Raw genomic sequence first — 18,893 nt, 5'->3', positions numbered from 1 at the left:
TGTTGGCAAAATGGATGGAAAACTAAAGGCAAAAAAAAAGAAAAAAGAATAGTCACTTTTTGCCTTTTTTTTCCTGCTTTGGAGAAACTGGAATACTACTTACTCAGTAGTAGTAACTATGAAATTGAGCGGCACGTGGCTGGTAGATAGTGCGGCAGAAGCGGAATACTACTGAGTATGCCGGCTGCGGGTGTCTGTGTGTCTCTGTGTGTGTGAGAGAGAGAAAGAGAGAGAATATCTGTACGGAGTACTCCGACACCGCTACCCGACCCAAACTATTGAGAAGAGGGTGGCGCAAAAAAAAAAAAAAAAAAAAAAAGTCGTCGACTATTGCTGTCTTTTGCCGATAGTAGCTAGCTGCAAGGCTGCTTTGGACGACGGCCAATGGAAGCATAAATAGTTATTTTTTTCCCACTGCTTTGGCTCGGTCGTTCCCCGGGTGTCACAGACGGGTAAGTAATAGTAATGAGACGATTTCGACAAAAATTACGGATTAAGAAAATGGGGTTTTGGCAACGCCACTGCATGGCCGTGGAGTTTTATCATTATCATTGTCATTATTATATCAAGATTAATAAGAGGTTTCTGATAATCCTGCTCTCTTCCACCTGCAGGCGGCAGTAAGCAAAGAAAAGCTGGGAAAAGAAAAAAAAAAGAGCTACTACTATGGAACCAGAGTCCACTGGTTGGTACTGATATGACTGGGAGGAGAAGGGGAGGGGGGGGGCAAGACTTGTCAAAGAAGATAGAATGTTGCTCATCCACTGCAGAAAAAAGAGAAGAAAGATAGTCCAGAAGAAAAAAAAATCTTTTCTAGAATGCCGTCGGAACAAGCGGATAGAGTGGGTGTAAAGAGGATACTTACTTTCATGGCGAAAAACTGGTTATACTCTGTACTTACATGGTGAGAAAGAGCGGGCGTCGAATGGGGGGTGGATGGATGGATGGATGATGGATGGATGGATAGAGGCACACATTGGCATTCCATTTTTTTGCTTGCGCTGCCCGCGAGTAATGCATTGAACAAGAAACAACAACGTCGACATTGTCGTCGTCGTCTTCGTCATGGTCTCCTGGGCAAGATGAGGTAGGGTCCTCTTGGCTTACTTTTTCAGCATCCCCACGTCATAGATTGGCCGAGAGCCCTTGAATTTTTTTTGGGGGGTCATGATTCTCAAGTCGCAGCAGCTCTGATTTATTAGGAAAGGGTCTTCTTTTCTCTTACTTTTTCTTTTTCTACTTTTTCTTTCTTTTCTTATTCGTCTTCTCCTATGACTGGGGACTTGCTGGGTAAACCCATACGCGACACCCCCAAAAGTCCAAGTGCCTGGTTGCCTGGGAGGCTGTAGGCTGTAGCTATCCGTAATGGCCCGTTCGCCTCACCTGAGGGGGGCCAGCAAGAGATGGGGCGAGAGGGAAAGCTACTGGTAGATTCGAACGGCTCAATTGGGGCCTAGCAGTTTGAATGTTTTCGCACATGGGTTTTTGACGTCGGGGGCGTCGTCCCCGGGGGGGCGACGGGGGAAAGGGAGGGGGAAGGGGGCTTTGAGGCTGGTCCCTCGGCAAAAGCAACCTTGGAGCTCTCTTCTTCCCTTCATCTCCCGGTCCCCTTGTCGCGACTATCAGCACTTACCCAAGACTGCTGACTATTATCAGTAGAATAAGACAGCGACAACCCGGGCTTGGTCGGGGCAAAAAGGGGAAAGAGACGGTGGCGGGAGAGGATTCACAGCTGGAATTACTCGCTCGTGGAGACACCCCGTGTCCTCCCTCTCGAGCAAAGAAGTCAAGTATTCCAAGTAGTGACAATTTGCCGAGCAGGCAGTGTGGCGGTGGCGGCGGATGCGTGTCACTGTTTTCCCGTGCTACTGCGTTCTTACCCATATATGGGCTGATCAGTGAAGGGAGCGACAAACTGGCCGCCTAGGCTAGGTAATAGTCCATATGCGCGTCAAGGTGCTTTTGTGAGGCATCAGAATCGGTGGTCCGTAGCACGTGCCGCCGCAGCGTCGCACTTTTGACCTGCAGGCAACTATCAAGTGGTTTGGTCGTTGCAGTTTTTTTCTTTATTTTTTGGGTTGTGTGCCTTGGGAAGGGAAAGACCCTTGTTAGCTAACTTGGCTAGTTCGTTATGTCGTGGTCATGATGCGCCTTTCGGTGGGCAGTACGGAGTAAGTACCAGTATGCGGTCCAAACTGGGCTGATCTGTGAGATGGAACCAGCGGACGGATGGATGACAAGACGAAAGCTTTACCAATTACACCGCCAACACTGTTGCATATGAGTGCATATGCGTAGGGAGAGATGCAGGGTGGCAAAAAGGGCATCATCCATCATCATCTTGATGCAGCACAAGGTGCAACGGGCGAGATGGCATGAAACTGCACGACTCCACTACCTGGGACCAGGGAAAATGTTGGGACAGTACGGCTACTTATTACTCTACTACTACCAGTATGTATCTGACACAATGACATTCGTTAGTTAATATAGGTAGCCATGAAGAGTATTGGTATTAATTTATTGATCCGTCCGGGCAAGCCGTGCTCGGCATATCGCGGAACGCCTGCCTGCCTGCCTGCCCTAGAAGAGAGAGGTCCTAGAAAGGGGGCGCTATTGACGAGTTGCAGGCGCGCTAGAAAGTGATGCAGCCACCCGCTAGGTACATTCATCAAGCAAAACCACCCAACACGGAGAGTTTGAAAAGTAAGCACACAACTAAGGTAAGTAGGGACGCGTGGAAAAGAAAAGCCCAGCTGCAAGCCGACAACTGCCGCAACAGATAGCCCATGCGCCCCGACTACCCAAATAGGCAGTCGGTGGAGGGAGAGCCGCGCCACGGTACGCCCCAGCCACTTTACCACGAGCCATCAAATGCCTCTTTTTTCTTTCTTTCTTTCTTTCTTTTTTCTTTTTTTTTTTTTTTTGCTTTCCGGCATTCAACATGCAACACTGGACTGTGTCGTAGACCTTTTCTTCTTCTTCCCTCGTACAGCTCCTCTCTTGTACCCATCCCTCCACCCTCACATCAACCACTTTAAGAATCGAACAATCAAAATAAATAAACGAGGCCTACAGATTACTTACTAGGGGACTAATCGCAACACCTGCTCGCCGCCTGCGGTCAGCCACCGAAACCTTCCACCTTCCCCCTCTCCGGACCGCCTCGCCATAATTCGTCTTTTTTTTCCGTCTCCTCTCCTTCATCAGTCCAACGAAAATCCACCCCCTTCCTACTCCGTCCAATTCTGTCCAAACGCCATGTTTCGCCAAACAATAGCAAAGTAGTAGCGCATGCAGACCTGCTGGACTGCCACACACACACGCACGCACACACACACACACACACACACACATGCAAGATACTTAACACGAGCACACAAACAGCAAGAAGAGAAAAAAACCGAGCAATCGCACAGGACCGATGGTCCAGTACATCTTTACTCCCTGGCGTGACCGCCATGAGCTGCTCCTCGTCCGCGACCAGCTCTACGCCGGCAGACAAGGCCAACGACAACTTCACCACGACGATGATGCCCGTCGTGCCCTCCAGAACCTCGCCGTTGCCCGCATCTCCATGTGGATGCAGCGAGGCGGCTGCCCGCACATGGTGGAGTCGACCGCCCTGCTCTTCGCCGCCGTCCTCAGCGACGACGTCGCCGCCACCCAAAGCGCCGGCTCTTCCACCTATGCGGTTCGCGCGGCTTATTCAGCGGCGTTTAGTCGGTGAGTTCTGGCCTCTGCTCTTCTTTTGCTTCTTCTTCCTCTCCTTCCTCTCTGTTTCCTTGCCCGTTGCCGGTTTCGCCTGTCCCTAGCTTGCAGAGCTTTGCGGTATCATGCCATTGGCCCTGCTCTTGGCGCGCGCCCTTCAGTGCGTGGACTCCAACCGCGAAAAGAAGAATCTCCTCTATTTCTTTTCAGTCGATCAACATCGAATGGCCTGCACCACCGATGGAACCTTGGGGAATCCCGAAAAGCAGACATAGAGTCATTGGAAATCTTTCAAGAGAAACCTAAATCATCACCACCTCGGCCAACTGCCGCGTCTGCAAAACCCGGCATTGACACTAATACGACGCTGGGGCCAGGGCCGAGTCGCCGTCGTGGCCTGAATCGGATACCATGAGCCAGACGCAACGCTGGAAACCAAAACTTGCCGTAGACCTCCGGATCAAGCTAACTTGTACGGGATCTGTTCCCGCCCCCTCTCGCAGGTTTGTCACAGGCCTCCTCGACGGCCATCAGGACAAGTTGCGCAAGCAAAGCATGTATTCCATCGCCAAAGTAATAGGCCTGCCAGCCACCTTTGTCGAGCTGCGTCATCAGGCCACCCATGAACAGCTGCCGTCCCTCGCCAAATTGCGCCCGGCTGCGCACATGGCCCTGGACTGGATCTGGGACTATTACTGGAAGCAGCTCGACAAAGGCAACGACGAGACCCCTGCGCCGCAGGATTCCTGTAGAGAGGCGGTACTCCGGTACTTGCGCGAGGAGCACGAGCAGCGCAGGCAAAAGATGATTGCCAGCGAGCTGAGCAGATGGGACATGGCAAAACTCATGGCCGCCATCAAGGACCTGCAGGCAACGCTCCCCGGTAACCAGGTATACCTAAAATGTATGAAGCTCAAGCAAGAGCTGCTCGCCCTGGAAAAGACGAAACTGCAGGCGCCAACGACCCTGCAAGACGAAGCCGCTCCGCAACAGCCACAGCCAGATGGCGCCCAGGCGGATGGTGCGCAGGAGGAAGAATCAGACGACGACGATGTTGGCTGGTCCAAATACCGAGGGCAATGGAAGCCGAAGCCAATTGGCGTTGTATAATCATGCTGCGTTCAAGCTGCACGGAAGGCGTTGTTGCTTTTCAATTTAGATACCCTTAGCTTAAAGCTATCCATCCCAATGGCGTAGTAGACTGCTTGATCTGTTAGCATCACCCAGGCGCAACACCATATAAGCCATATGCGTTTTAACAACCGCAAGAAATCGGGAAGCGAGACACGATTAATTATTTGTCATGATAAAATGGCCTGGCGACTTTGGTTGCACGGCCTCACGTCGTCCCTAGATGGATGCTTACAAATCGACGTCATATATGTGGGATGACCCTCGGGAGCTTCATCTAGCTAGCTAGCTCTCCCTCTCTCCCCGCCTAGCTACACACAAACTTGTCAGACGTGCTGCTTCTTGATCACTTTTTTTCTGAAAATAAGCAGCAATCTTACGCACGTGTTCCCTACGAGGAAAGGAAAAATCCCATGAATAGACTGATACCGTACCGACCCTTTCTACGACATCACATTCGGAATTGCTCTGCAGCTGTACGCTCCTCTTTTTCGTCCGCAGATCGATCTCCCTTCATCATCACCACCCCCCTCCCCCGCATTTTGACCAAGGAAACATTCAAATGTGCTAATTCACGTGTTTGTAGCTTGCTGTCTCGCGCGCCATGCATATCCAATCTATCCCCATGTGTAAGTTTCGTGAATTTGGGGGGCGAGGGGGACTGGAGTTTCAGAGTAGATGGATGAGGGTTTGAGTGCCTCTATGAACAAAGAGCTCTAACATGAACATCCATCGAGGCAGGGGAGGGCACCGGCAACAACTATGCCTACCTAGTCATCGACGACAAGTCAAAAGAGGCCGTCATCATCGACCCGGCCAACCCTCCCGAGTACGCCTGAACGGGATTTGTGAAACACGCGAGGAGCGTAACGGAAGGAGACTGGAACTGACTGACCGCGGCAGGGTCACGCCGGTTCTAAAGGAGGCCACCGCCGCTGGCAAGATTCACCTGACGAGCATCGTCAACACTCACCAGTATGATATGACGCTTCACACACAATGCCGACACGCGCAAAAACTGCAAGCAACTAACGGAAACCCAGCCACTGGGATCATGCAGGCGGCAACAAGAAGCTGGTAAGCCGTCAAGTCTCAAAACTCTCTCTTCCCCTCTCCCCGATGCGCATTCATGAAGGCGGCCTTGGTCTCACTCACACGCTGCGTAGCTCGAGGATCTCGGCAGTCCCAAGCTCAACATCATCGGCGGCAAGGACTGCGAGGGCGTCACGCAGACACCCAAGCACGAGGAAGTCTTCAAGATTGGCGACATTTCCGTCCGGGCCGTCCACACGCCGTGTCACACCCAGGATAGCATCTGCTACTTTATGGAGGACAGCACCGGCAAGGTCGTTTTCACGGGCGACACGCTCTTCATCAGCGGTGAGTGCCATGCCATTTCGTTCCGTGGCCCCTCGTTCAATGCGTGTATCTCTCTCTCTCTCTCTCTCTCCCCGTGTGTGTGTGTGCGCGTGTACATGGCGACTGAACCCGGAACATAGGATGCGGCCGTTTCTTTGAGGGAAATGCCGCCGAGATGCACGAGGCCCTGAACAAGCGTCTGGCGAGTCTGCCAGACGATACCGTCGTCTACGTGAGTTATTCTGATGTTCCCTGCTTCACTCCAAACAAGGTGCTAATAGAGAGAGAGCCAGCCCGGCCACGAGTACACCAAGTCCAACGTCCAGTTCTCCATTTCCGTCCTGCAGAGCGACCCAGTCAAGGCGCTGCAGGACTTTGCCGCGAACAACAAGGTCACTACTGGCGTCTTTACCATTGCTGACGAAAAGGTGCGTGCCGGGCATACCTGTCCGCGCGGATGCACGAGGACTATTCATAGGCTGGTGCGACTGACCAAAATTGCTAGAAACACAACGTCTTTATGCGCCTCGACGACCCCATTGTGCAAAAGGCTACTGGCGCGACAGACCCTGTCGAGGTCATGGCAAAGCTGCGCGAGATGAAGAGCAGCTTCAAGTGAGAAGTAAATCTTGCTCTTTTGCTTCGCAGAGACGGAAGGAGAATTACTAACGCTACCCATGTGTAGGCCACCCGAACCCAAAATGTAGCAAGTACATGTAGTCGTTTGGTTATTGATGTGTTTCTTTTCTTTTTCTTTCTAGATGGAGAATGCTGGCGAAGCATTATCTATGGTTCATACCGGGCATTGGGGACAAATAATACACGGAAATTATGCAGGTCGTTCAAGCGGTGCAATGTGTCCAGACCGTGGACGGGTCAAAGGTACCACGGCGATGGGGAAGGAAAAGATGTCTCCAAGAACAGACAGGCAAAGCTGGTCGAGCCAGAACATATACCACGGGCCACTCGTTGGAATCAAGCCATATTTTTTTGAAGGAAAAAAACAGACTTCACTTTGGTTTCTTCTTGCTTCACTGTCCACACTTGCTCGCCCTGGTGAAAAAAAGGAGGCGGCAAGCTCTAGCAAATTTTGAAGCTGGTGTTGTGGTCGTTTCGGGCATCGGTCACGAGAGAGAGAACGGGCAATTGATTCGCGGCATTTCACGTTGGGGAAATTTTCGTTTATAATACTCGGGTGGTCGACGCAAAAAAAGAAACAAAAAGAGGAATATATCCGGAATGACCCAAACCTGTTCGACGCGAGTTGAGAAACTTTTTCAATCGGAGACTTGAGAGATACTATTCATCGTCGTCAATCCAACGTTTCAAACTTGTCGTCTTCGTTTCGCTTGAGGACATTGGCACTTTTGTAGGTCCAGCAGGAGAAGAAGTAAAAAAAGGCAGAAAAGAGTTGACAGGAAAATAACTTTTGTAAGCGCCTGGCAGTGGGGGCTGGTTCTGGTGGAGACACACTGTTCTGGTGGTAGTTTCGCACTGTCTATTCACACTGCTGCGACTAGTTGGTAAACGATGTCGGAGTTGCATCACCAAAAGCCGTTACAGTTTCTTTGCACGCTACAGCCTCAGGAGAAGACAACAAAAGGCGCGTCGGGTCTGAGCCAACCGCATTCCCTCTCGGTCCCGAGAGCACTGTGTGCACAAAATGGTAAATATAACCAGCCTCTGCCCAGTCCTTCCCACCCATCCATATATGCTAAATTCTTCCCTAAACTCGCAAGCCCCCGAAGCGCAAGCCCGCGACGACAGCATCATCGGCAGCGGCGAGAGGAGCCGCCGGCGGAGGCAAGGGAGCGCCGCGCCAGTCCAAGCTCGCCAAGGAGCACAACGTGTCGGCGCAGGAGGAGAACGAGATCCGCGAGGCCTACAGCCTGTTTGCGGAGCCTGCGGACGGGGAGAAGAATGGTGTGCTGCCGATAGACGACGTCAAGTCTGCGCTCATGTACGTTTTGTTTTTCGCATTCTTTTCTTCCCTCTCTCTTCTACATACACACACGCACGCACAAAAGATGCAAAATTTCCAAAGATTTACCATGCCAACGTATACAAAAACAGCGCCCTTGGCGTACCACCCTCCTCCCCCGCCGAGCTCCGCGAGTTCCTCTCGATCCTCGACCCCGACGACGACGGCTACGCGACCTACGAGCCCTTCTTCGCCATCGCCGCGCTCAAGTTCCACAGCCGCGCGGAGCGCACCTCGGCGGCCGCGCGCCGCGCCGAGGTGGACGAGGCCTTTGCCCTCTTCACCAACCACCAGGACGGGCCCATCACGCTGGCGCACCTGCGGCGCGTGGCGGCGGTGCTCAAGCTCGGCGGCGGCGACGGCGGCAGCGGCAGCGGCGACAATAACGGCGTCGACGACGAGATGCTCAAGGACATGATCCTCGAGGCCAACGGCGGCGCCGGCGTGGCGCGCGGCGTCAACATGGACGAGTTTGACGAGGTGATGCGCCGGGCGGGCGTGTGGCGGTGACAAGTAGAAGAACAAGAAGAAGAAGAAGAAGCTGGCGAGGGCAGGGGAACCATTGCAGGCGGGCATGACTGCGGACGGTTGTAGTTCTGTTTCTAGGCGTTTCGATCTTTCCTTTCTCTTTCTCCTTTCTTCTTTTGGCTTTGTATACATGGAGGTTTTGACGAGCATGGCGTTGATTGGGACTGTTTTTCCGTTAAGCATGAAGAGTGCTGTACAAAAGCGCATCGATGTTTTAGTCTATAGGACCGGTAAGATTGACACGGTTCAACTCATATGGTGTTTGTGCGGTGGCATTTTGTGTCATGGACGTCGTGAATGCATGCTTTTTTTTTTCTCATTCTGATACGAGTAGCTAGCTATGCTTGTATCCCCAACGTAAAAAATATTCTAACCCTGCAAAAGTATGAACAAGGGCAATTCATGAGAAAAAACAAAACGCCGTGGGAGTTGATCCCTTGTACTTGTTTATATCCTGTCTTGTACATGCCCAAGACGCGCACATATGCCCAAACGAAAATGAAAACCCTCCCGTACATCATCACCCAAAGCGAGGAACGTCATGCGGGGGCCGTATCTGGCCCCCTCCCCGCCCCAGTCCTTGGTTTATTGCGGCGACTGGATAGACACCTGCGGTGCGTCTGCGCTCGTCAGCGGGGGCGCGGCCAGTCCGGGGGAGCCGGAGCCGGCAGCGCCGCTGCCCGGCGAGCTGCGATTGTGCGCGTCGACCAGGCCCTGCAGCTCCGGCGGCACCTTGAACCCTTCATGGTCGGCGTGCTTCTTGTAAAAGTAGTTTTCGGAGCGGGCCTGCAGATCCGCGGGGAGCTCCTTGATGACGCAGGCAAAGATGCCGTCAATGGACTTTTGCTGGCTGGCGTCGCGGTTCCAGACGGTGATGAGGTGGTACTTGAAGCGGACCGAGAGTCCGACGCCGCAGATCTGATCGTCTGTTGTCATGAGTAGCATGTCAGCAACACGTTCGCTTTCGTAGCTGACCGGAACAGGGTCGGGAAGGGGAAAAACGTTACTCTCGCCCAGCACTTCTTGGAGCTGCTCGCCAATGGCCAGCAGCTGCACCGCCCTCCACACGTCAGGGCCCTGAGCACGGGGCACGCGAAAGGTCCAGCTGCCGCCGTTGATGTTGCGCCGGTCCTCCCAGACGGGACGGAAGCCCGACTTGAAGAGGTATATCGACTCGCGCATCTTCATCCTGTCCACGGGGGTGTTATTGCTGTAGCGCCAAAAGTCCTGAACCGACTCGATCTGGATGTCAAACTTTTCGAGCTGGACGTTGTATTCGCCGTCGGCGGTTTTGTTGTCACTGGACTGGCTCCTTTGGTAGTTGCAAAGCCGTCAGTGACATTGTCCGTTTCTGGGGTCTAGGTCTGGGTCTCGGCCATGTTGGGGGAGGGAGAGCGGCCACGAGGTCCTCCAGACAAGAGACAACGGTATGATGAGTACCTACCGATCAAAGTAGACATGCCAATAATGCTGCGTCGGAAGCGGGCGCATCGTCTTAAGAAAGTTGCGCTTGGCGTCGTCGCGCTGCTCGGCGGGCGAGTTGGTCTCTGGGTTGGGGGACACCCCCGCGAGATTGCGGGTGAAGAGCTGTGGACGGGTGGCCATGTTTAAGGGAAAATTGCCTTTTTTTTCCTTCTTTGGTGCGAAGATGTAGAATGCGCAGAGCCAAGGGAAGAGGAAGGGAAGAAGAAGAAACAAGGACGAGATGGAAAGCAAACGATATCGGCCAAGCTAGGTATCGCCGTGGTAAGACAAAGATAGATAACGGAGGAGGGGCTGGCGGCTAGAAGATGTAGCACGCCAAGTACTAACCTACTAGGGAGAGCTGGCTGGTAAAGTGCTGAGTGCCAAAGTGCTAATAAGGTACGGAGTGTCCGTACCTCAGACGGAACAGTCGCCAGAAGTGGGGCGAGGACAGAAGGACTTCTTTACAGGGGGCCAGGGGGGGGAAGAGGGGATTGATGGGATGAGTGAGGGGCAGATCGGTCGACCTGCCGGCTTCATCATTGCCTGCAATTGAGTGTCATATCCAACAAAAGCCACCAATCTCCGTTCACAAAGAGCAAAAAGCTTCAAAATCAACAACAAAAGTAGAAAAACATTGACCCTGGAACCTGGGAGCAGCCCTTCTATCCACGCGACAGATGGGTTCTCTTGGCACCTCGCTGGCAGGGATCTGTTTGCCAAACACCTTGACCCAGCAAAAAAAGGATGAAGCAATACCCACTCCGTCTTTGAAACAGGCCATGTCCCTGCGGACGAGATTGCAACACCACGGAAGTAATTGGCCGGGAAGAAAAAGAAGAGGCCAAACCATCCATTTGTCGCAAGGCGCAAAGGGTGGCCCGCCCCATTTCGCCTCCGAAACAACCCACGCGCCGACTCTACGGCGTTGTGTGACGACGACGAGCGCGCCTGTTTGGGCGTCTCAAAGATGGACAAAGACGTACTGAGTACCATTGAGCTTCTGTCTCTGCCTCTGCCTCTTTCCTTCCCCTGTCCTTCTCCTGTCCCTGTTCCTGTCCCTCCCTTCCTGTCTAAACGACTCGGTTTCGTATTCCAGGGGAGACGACCAAGTGATTTGAGTGATTTGATTCGTCCGGCTGCGCATAACGTGGCGTCGAGGAACGGGCGTGTCCCGGCCGCTCCATCAGACGACGCATGATATCCGGCGCCTGTTTGATTTTCCGTATGGAAACGAGCTTCCGCTTGGGCACAGCTAATAAATCGTGGGCAGAGAGATGCCGGCCGCCGCCAACTGGCGCCGCAGAAAAGGGGCTGTCACCTCTGAATTGAGAACGAGCAAGAACCAAGACTGACATTAGAGCATTTCTTGTCTGCTACACGTCAAAGTAAAGAACCTGTCTGGGGGGTGATGACGACGAGTCCTTTGCGGCCAACGATAGAACGAAGCAAAGCCGAAAATCACTCAGGTCCGAGATGACCGGAGTTGGGAGCGTCACCGGCTAGTCCTATCAGCACAGCATCGTCCTCTTGCCCTGATCTCGTCTACCAGGATGCGCAGCCGCAGTTCAATCACCCACAACGACCTCACGCTTACACCGACTAACACGCTTTGCTCCCTAGAACGGACGATTCGTACATGTGCACCGTAGCCGTAGTATTACAGGCCATAAACACTAAAATAATATGCATTCACTCCAAGTTTTACATGTTTTTGGTAACGAGAACAACTGCTGTCCTTTGACCTGGACGCTCAAGGCGCTTGTGTTTGTAGTGGCCTTCTTTCGGGCGAGAATGATGGATGGTACTAACAGTAAGCTGCGCGAATCGCATGAAAGTGATGTGCCACGCCAGGCTCTTAACAGTCTCTTTACGTCGATTTCTACAGCTTAGCGCTTATTCTCTGCCAAGGGATCGAGAATCTTTACATGCCGCCTCGCCTCGCTCCCGAAGAAGTCAGACCGGGAGCCTCGTATAAAGACCGAAAATTCCCACCCTATGGAGTCGAGACCGGGATACGTACGCATCCAATACCTACAAGAATGAGCAATGATCGAAGGACTAATGGATGAGCGCCATTTAGCGGCAACTTTGACCAGACTTGCGGCCGCTGCGGTATTGACAAGCTGGACAATGGCCCTGTTCAGGACGTCAGCCTCAGGTGCAACTGCCTGCCCGCCCTCAGCGCCGTGCCCAAGTATGCCGACCTCGCCATCTCCCCCAACAGCAAGCTTCGCAATTCCCTATCAAGAGCCTTGTCTGTCCTTGAATTTTTAACCACTCTCGAATTTAAAACATACTGATTCTTGCAAAGACAATGATCCCCTGGCAATCAAGCTCGTGGATGTCCGCTTCGTCTGCGGCTCTCACCAGGGCGACAAGGTCGAGAGGAATGAGGCCACGCGGCCTCGCTCGCGCCCTTTACCTTAGTGTAGATTATGTATGACGCCGAGAAGAAGAAGTTTATCGAGCCAGCCTTTCGTTTTCGACGCGGTGGCTGGCACTGCGGCTGGGGTAGAGTGTAAAGCTGGAAAAAACCTCCCATCGCTTTTCCCGCCATCCGAACGAATATGCCGGAATCGTATGCATGCATATAATTTGAGTAATGCTCAACCTTAAGAAGAAATAGCGTGCCACAGCAACTCACTTGCTTGGCGTCGGTGGTGCCACTAACTGCGGCTTCGCCCGACGCCGGCCCTGTCGACCAACAGGCACCAGCTGGTCTATGACGGCTTGTATCGCGGCGACAACCGACACGTGCCCTAGGCCAGCCAGAGCTGCGGGTCACGATACATGACTTACTGTCTCTGTACGCGCACTCTTTCTCTGCGGTCATTTTCCCCGTCATCTGCGCCGAAGGGCAAATGCTGCTGCTTATAGATAGAAGACGTGGGCAGGCAACCCAGCTCAGACGCTCGCATTCGAGATGCGGAGTGAAGAGTGCCGTCTCGACATGACCAGTATGCGGATGTAGACTGTCGAGTCTAGAAGCGAGAAGTATAGTCAACCTTCTAGAACGGTGACGCCGCGCTCCAAAAAGCTTGTTGGTTTCGCCCTAGAAAAGTGTATCGGGGCTACAAGCTCAGAGTCACCGCAATAGCAACGCCGTCCCGTGGAAGACGGTTAGCTCGGTCTCGACTGACAGGAAAGAAAAACATTCAAATAGATGACAGGGACTGGAATCTCGCCACTCTGACCTCCTCCCTCCCTCTTGCGTCCCCCTTTGCGTTTCTTCTCCGAAGCTCTGGCTCACAGTGCTTGCTCGTCACGCAGGGCATCAGCCTTGTAAGACACGATCTTGCAGAACCACGGGAATAGATTCCCTCCATTTCCTTTTTCCCTCTTTTCTCACTACATCCCCAAAGTATCTCTTACCTATCGGCCTGACAACCGGCCGTTTCATCTTAGCAAAAAAAAAAAAAAAAAAAAAAAAACTCGGAAAAATTGAAAGAAAAAGAAAACAAGAGGAGAAGGAAAAACCACCGGTTCTCTGCCAAGATGAATCACACGGACCCCTCTGCTTCCAACACGAGTAACTCGGTCGTCCTGAAAAGATATCAGCTCGACGCCCAGTGGACCTCCGACCCGGCGCGGCGGCGCGTAGGGGAGAACCAGCTCCTCGGGGGCCTCGCCATCGTGCTCGAATACCTCAACGACGGCAGCGGCGAGGAGAAGCTGGCGCGGCTGCGCCGGCGCGCCGACCTCTGGTGCACGTCGTATCACGGGCGGCCCGACTACGTGCTGCGCGACGCCGAGGGCCGGCCGCTCACGCGGGTGCCGCAGTGCGTCGTCGACGTGCACCCGCACCTCTTTGACGTGTCCCGCGTGTGCTACAGCCGGCTCGAGACGCCGCTTCCGGCCCTCGTCGTCGACGACGAGGACGATGGCAGCGGCGGCAGCAGCAGCAGCAGCAGCTCCGAGCTCGAGTCCGAGTCCGGCGCCGTCGCGGCCCCCATCACCGGCGGCCGCTGCGGCCTGTTCACGTCGCGCCTCTTTGGCGGCCGCCGCGGCAGCAAGCCCACCTGCCAAGTGCGCGGCCGCAGTCGCCGTCGCCAGCAGCAGGAGGAGGACGAGGAGGAGCAGGAGAACAGCCAACCTGAGCAGTTCCCGCCATACACGGAGCCTGTGCTGGTGCCCAACGCCGAGATGCGGCGCCTCCTGGACCGGTACGAGCGCGAGCGCGAGCCCTTTGACCAGAAGCGGCGCGAGCGCGCCCACGCCCGGGAGCTGGCCGAGCGCGGCACGACCGCCGCCGAGGCCGGTCCCTTTGCGACGCGCGTCCGCGTCTGCGTCCGCGACCTGCGCGACTCCCCCATCCTCTGGTACATCCCGGAGCTGCTCGCCTGCCTCGCCCACCTGCCGCCGCCGCCCACCTACGTCCAGTGGCTCCGCGGCCGGGCGCTGCCGCCGGCCGCCGCCGGCCCCGTCGACCCTGCCGCCGACGTGCGACGGCGGCGTGCGCGCCAGTCCAAGGGCCCGCTCCCGGAGGGACAGGAGAGCGAGCGGCAGGCTTACGCGTATCCGTGCTCGCCGCAGCCGCAGCCGCAGCCGCAGCCGCAGCCGTCTTTGCTGGGGAGTCCGATTGCCATGAGGCGCTTGCCGTTCGCCAAGAGAGGGCGCGAAAGGGACAGCGTGGCCGGCGCGGCCGACGCTGCGGAGGGCGACGAGGATGCTGCAAAGCGCAGGCGCTATCGCCCAAAAGGAGGAGTCTTGAACGGGCGGAATATATTGGCCATGATCGGTCATTGAGAACAGGGCCGCGTTTTCCCTTTGACGGCCCTCTTGCATCCCTTTTCTTGGCTCGTTTTCCTCTCCCTAACTTGGACGAGTGAGCGCACGACGTTTCACGCCATGCGTCATTATATCCTTGTCGAATCCAGGAGAGCATCACTTTCTTTCCTTCTTGTTGGTTCTCTTTTCGATCGAGGCATTACCTCCATTTTCCCGGAGTTTTGTTTTCCATTTGGGAGAAGATGTAATGTACGCATCCTCCTGTTATTTTGCTCTGTGAGTGCCAGTGAAATCTCTCCTTCAATGATTGCTTTGATTTGGCTGACTGACCCTTTGCCGTTTGTATAGCTCCTGCACAGACACTGTTCTCTCGGCGAGCCCTGGGCCATATTGTTTTTCTGCTTGGCGTAAAGAGGTCGGGCGTTGTATTTGGCTTCAATTCTCTTCTTCTTTCGACCCTCCTCTGGGCTATAGGCTACATGACACTCATTTGACGGGCTGTCATGTTGCCTGCTTGCGAAATGTATTTGCTGGACAATGTACTGAACTTAATTCACGGTGCTCAGGCGCCTTTTCTTCGATAGATGTCATAATTCGACTGTTCAATCTATTCTGGTCAAATATACTGTGTGAAATGATGAAATGCGGAGGAAAAGAATCTGATGAAGTATAAAATGCCCAAACACCGCGCTGCATGTAAAGTCATGTCCAAAGTTGCAAATCCAGCCTTTGCTTATACATTTTCCCGAACACCAAGTGGCATGCGCACACTTGTCTCATCCTTGAAGCGCATCAAGTCACCGCCGATGAGCTTGCGAAGATTACCCATGTCCTGTAGGTAGCGCTGCATTTCTTCCTGCAACTCGTCGCCACCATTGACTGTGCTGTCAGAGTCGTATTCATAATCGTCATCGTCTTCATCGGACTGGTCTTGGTGAATACTGTGAGCAGCATTCTCCTGGCCGTCATCGTCGACCGGCTCAACTTGCACGTGGGGTATGGGGTTCTTCAGGCTTTCGATAGCCAGCTTTAGATGGAGCTTCAAGGCTTCGTTTTCAGTCTGCAGCTTTTTGATCTTGCTCTCAGCCACCATGCCGCGCTCCTCCATGAGACGCTGCATTGTTGTTACGCGTTGCTGGTATTCGTCAAGGCGCTCTTCAGCATCCTTGGCGCTCCGTTCGCGTTGTCGCGACGAGTCGGATACAGACATTTGTAGTGCACGAATTTCATCGGCCATGGCGGAAATCTGGGCATCGCGCTCGGCGGTAGACATTTGGTCCTGGTTGACGACGGCGCGGGTGCGAATCCGCTTAGCCTGGTCGGCGTATCGCAGCGTGGAGAGCGTCTCGTCATAGTCGGAGGGGGCGATACATGCGATCATGGCAGTTTTACTGTTGCCGCCGAGAGAATCCTTGAGCAGCCACGTGAGGATGGAGTCTCGGTAAGGGACGACGTCCTTGCGCTTGGCGCCGGGTCGAAGGGTCTTGGGATCTGCGAGAGCAGCAATGACACGGCCAAGAGTGGTGAGCGACTTGTTAATATTGGAGCCTTCGCGCAGACGGGCACCGGTAGCTTCGGTGGATTTGGCGCGCTCGCTGCCAGCCAAGTCGACAAGTCGGATACGTGAGCTGCGCTCCGTCGTCTCGTCCGTCTCCATGTCATGATGAATCTGACGCAACATTATGGTAAAGACCGCATGACTTCTGCTACTGGTATCGTTCATCTTGGTGCTAGCCGTGGTTCTGGAGGCGTCGCCGTTCTTCATGTGGCGTAGGATCTCGTCGATGCTGCGGACTGGCACTTCGGTGAGGTCCTTGACGTAGGGACCTTCGGTCGGTGATTCGCGGATCTTGAGATAGTTGGGGGGCAGACTGGTGTTGACGGGGACAAGCAGGTCGCGGACGTGTTCGTTGTAGACCTCGAAATAGGAGACGCGGACATTGTAGGCAATGTTTGTGTTTTCGTTTTGGGCGGCCTGGATACGCTCGAACAAGTCCTCGCAGGTGCGGGGGATCAGGCCCGGCTGGTCGGGGGTGCCCATCATGGTATAGCTCTTGCCAGAGCCAGTCTGGCCATAGGCAAAGATGCATGTGTGGTAGCCTTCGAAGTTGTGGTCGAGAAACTCTTCGCCGAGGGCATTGTAGACATCTTCTTGGTGAGCGTAGTGGTTGTCCTTGGTGTCGTGACTCCAGAAGGACGAGTCAAATGTAAACTTTTTGTCTTCAAAGACTTTGCGGGACTTGGACTTGGGGTCTGGCAGGTCGTCTTCGACTGGAGCGAGCAGTGTCGTTTGCTGCGAGATTGGATCCATTTTGACGAGGCATCGCGTGTTGCGGTCGAGCTCTGCGACAAGTTAGATAGGGGAGCGACGGAGGAGTGATGATGGGCTTTCAAAGATACACACCTCTCTTGAGAAAGGCTCTCACGCGAACGACGACTCTGACATTGCCGCCTCCGTCCATCCTAGCGAGCATGGGCAGCGTACCATCGCGGGATCGCAGGGAAGGTGTTGATGCAGTAGAGCGAACCGGACGTGGCTCGGGGGTGTTTGGGGCAGAGTAGGGCATTAAACGGGCATCCACAGCCATGGCCGTCAGAGAGTCAATGATTTGGTCGATGCTATCGCGGCGTCGTTGGCAAAGAATGTGCCACATTCGTGAGGTCGGGGCATTGGAGCTCTTTGTTTACTAGCGTTTGTGATGCTGTTGCCGGGGTAAACAGCTGAGGGACCAGGGTGGGAGCTTGACTGGGCAGGGGACCCTGGGCACGGATTAGGTAATGTACGGGTAGGTAGGTACTGGCGAGTACTCCGCAAGTACCCTAGCACCTAAGTAGCGAGCCGGTGCCCAAAAAACGGCCACTTTTGGCGTCCATGGCCCCTCTAAGTAAAGAGTAATGAAAATGGCCTGGATTGACTGTAAAAAGAAGCCATTAAAAGAAAAACTGAATTCATCATCTATGTTATAATTATTAATGATGATCGTATTGTTCCTGTTCTTTCCCTACTATGATAGCAAAAAGTGTGGTGGCGTCTGGTAATGTACCTCTACTGGTATACCTCTTATTAGTACCTAGGTACTGAGTAGGCAGGTAACTTAGGCAAGTAAGTTAAGTAGTTTACTTGCATCAAACGGTGAGCCAACACGCAAGCGATACATGCTCTATGAGTTAAACAAGACACTCTAAATTCATGGCGGAATAAATGGAAAGAGAAAAAAAAAGATGAAAGTACGATGCATTTTTTTTTCTGTAAATTTGCTACGTAGTTTGACACATTTTTATCTCCCCATTTCTTCTTCTTTTGCTACTTATTTCGTAGATGGCCTATCCTGTCTGGTGAGACAGTACAGTCAGGGCGGAGAGGCAGGCAACTGGAAGCCAGGCACACTTGGCTTGGTTGCATTACTTACAGGCGGCTGCATGTTCTCATTACTGAGTACGGAGTACCTTAGTACTTACCCACTGCCGCGCTACTTGCCTGACAACTGACTTACCATAGCATACCTGCATACCTACTTACCAGTATGTAACCGTCGCTGCAGTGCTTCCGTAGCGGTGGTCAATGGTCGCAGACTCACAGTGCACTACATCATATCGGGCTTAGCGTCATCCGCCAGCTTGCTATGTACCCGTTGACTCCTCTTCTTCCCGTGGCCAGTCACAGTCGAGCATCTGGTGGACGTGCTGAATTCCCATTGGCTCGCTAGCTCGCGACATCTTTGCACCCCCACCCCAATCTGCGCCCCGTAATCCGTACTGCGTACCAAAGAATTCTAGCCTTGTACCTTTGTACCTTTTGTACCTTGGACCTTGTGTGCTTTTTCCTTCTCACCTTCGCCACCGCCAACCAGCCTTTCTCCAAATTGCCTGTCGCGTCGCGCGCGTCTCTCATAAACATTCTCCTCCATCGCAAATCCCGTTGCGCGTCCGTCCCTCACTATCGCCTCTCGCATCCGCGCATCTTGCATCGTCGCCGGCGCCTTTGTTG

General features: G+C 53.8%; 7 protein-coding genes across 7 annotated transcripts; 5 read left to right on the top strand and 2 right to left on the bottom strand.

The window, feature by feature from the left end:
• Positions 1-3,424: 3,424 nt before the first annotated feature.
• V2A60_004732 (ribosomal biogenesis LAS1 family protein) lies at positions 3,425-4,821 on the top strand (the record flags this gene model as incomplete). The annotated part of the gene is made up of 2 exons (XM_083256046.1): positions 3,425-3,726; positions 4,089-4,821. The coding sequence occupies 2 exons, from the start codon at positions 3,425-3,427 to the stop codon at positions 4,819-4,821; spliced, it is 1,035 nt and encodes a 344-aa protein (XP_083112172.1).
• A 625-nt stretch (positions 4,822-5,446) lies between these two features.
• Positions 5,447-6,908, top strand: V2A60_004731 (hydroxyacylglutathione hydrolase; the record flags this gene model as incomplete). The annotated part of the gene is made up of 9 exons (XM_083256045.1): positions 5,447-5,471; positions 5,584-5,671; positions 5,746-5,817; positions 5,886-5,919; positions 6,009-6,222; positions 6,342-6,433; positions 6,489-6,629; positions 6,707-6,816; positions 6,887-6,908. The coding sequence occupies 9 exons, from the start codon at positions 5,447-5,449 to the stop codon at positions 6,906-6,908; spliced, it is 798 nt and encodes a 265-aa protein (XP_083112171.1).
• Positions 6,909-7,864: 956 nt separating this feature from the next.
• Positions 7,865-8,692, top strand: V2A60_004730 (uncharacterized protein; the record flags this gene model as incomplete). The annotated part of the gene is made up of 3 exons (XM_083256044.1): positions 7,865-7,867; positions 7,941-8,161; positions 8,275-8,692. The coding sequence occupies 3 exons, from the start codon at positions 7,865-7,867 to the stop codon at positions 8,690-8,692; spliced, it is 642 nt and encodes a 213-aa protein (XP_083112170.1).
• A 603-nt stretch (positions 8,693-9,295) lies between these two features.
• V2A60_004729 (translation initiation factor eIF 4e-like domain-containing protein) lies at positions 9,296-10,315 on the bottom strand (the record flags this gene model as incomplete). The annotated part of the gene is made up of 2 exons (XM_083256043.1): positions 9,296-10,022; positions 10,155-10,315. 2 exons carry the CDS (start codon positions 10,313-10,315, stop codon positions 9,296-9,298), a joined length of 888 nt encoding a protein of 295 aa, XP_083112169.1.
• Positions 10,316-12,102: 1,787 nt separating this feature from the next.
• V2A60_004728 (uncharacterized protein) lies at positions 12,103-12,604 on the top strand (the record flags this gene model as incomplete). The annotated part of the gene is made up of 3 exons (XM_083256042.1): positions 12,103-12,193; positions 12,248-12,400; positions 12,489-12,604. The coding sequence occupies 3 exons, from the start codon at positions 12,103-12,105 to the stop codon at positions 12,602-12,604; spliced, it is 360 nt and encodes a 119-aa protein (XP_083112168.1).
• A 1,068-nt stretch (positions 12,605-13,672) lies between these two features.
• Positions 13,673-14,923, top strand: V2A60_004727 (uncharacterized protein; the record flags this gene model as incomplete). The annotated part of the gene is made up of 1 exon (XM_083256041.1): positions 13,673-14,923. One exon carries the CDS (start codon positions 13,673-13,675, stop codon positions 14,921-14,923), a length of 1,251 nt encoding a protein of 416 aa, XP_083112167.1.
• Positions 14,924-15,638: 715 nt separating this feature from the next.
• Positions 15,639-17,493, bottom strand: V2A60_004726 (kinesin-3 family protein uncB; the record flags this gene model as incomplete). Its single annotated transcript, XM_083256040.1, has 2 exons — positions 15,639-17,248; positions 17,310-17,493. 2 exons carry the CDS (start codon positions 17,491-17,493, stop codon positions 15,639-15,641), a joined length of 1,794 nt encoding a protein of 597 aa, XP_083112166.1.
• Positions 17,494-18,893: the final 1,400 nt, after the last annotated feature.

The sequence above is a fragment of the Cordyceps javanica genome, chromosome 3 (assembly GCF_051103115.1).
Source record: "Cordyceps javanica chromosome 3, complete sequence".
In the NCBI taxonomy this organism is placed as follows: Eukaryota; Fungi; Ascomycota; class Sordariomycetes; order Hypocreales; family Cordycipitaceae; genus Cordyceps; species Cordyceps javanica.
This window is presented reverse-complemented; position numbering and strand designations above follow the sequence as displayed.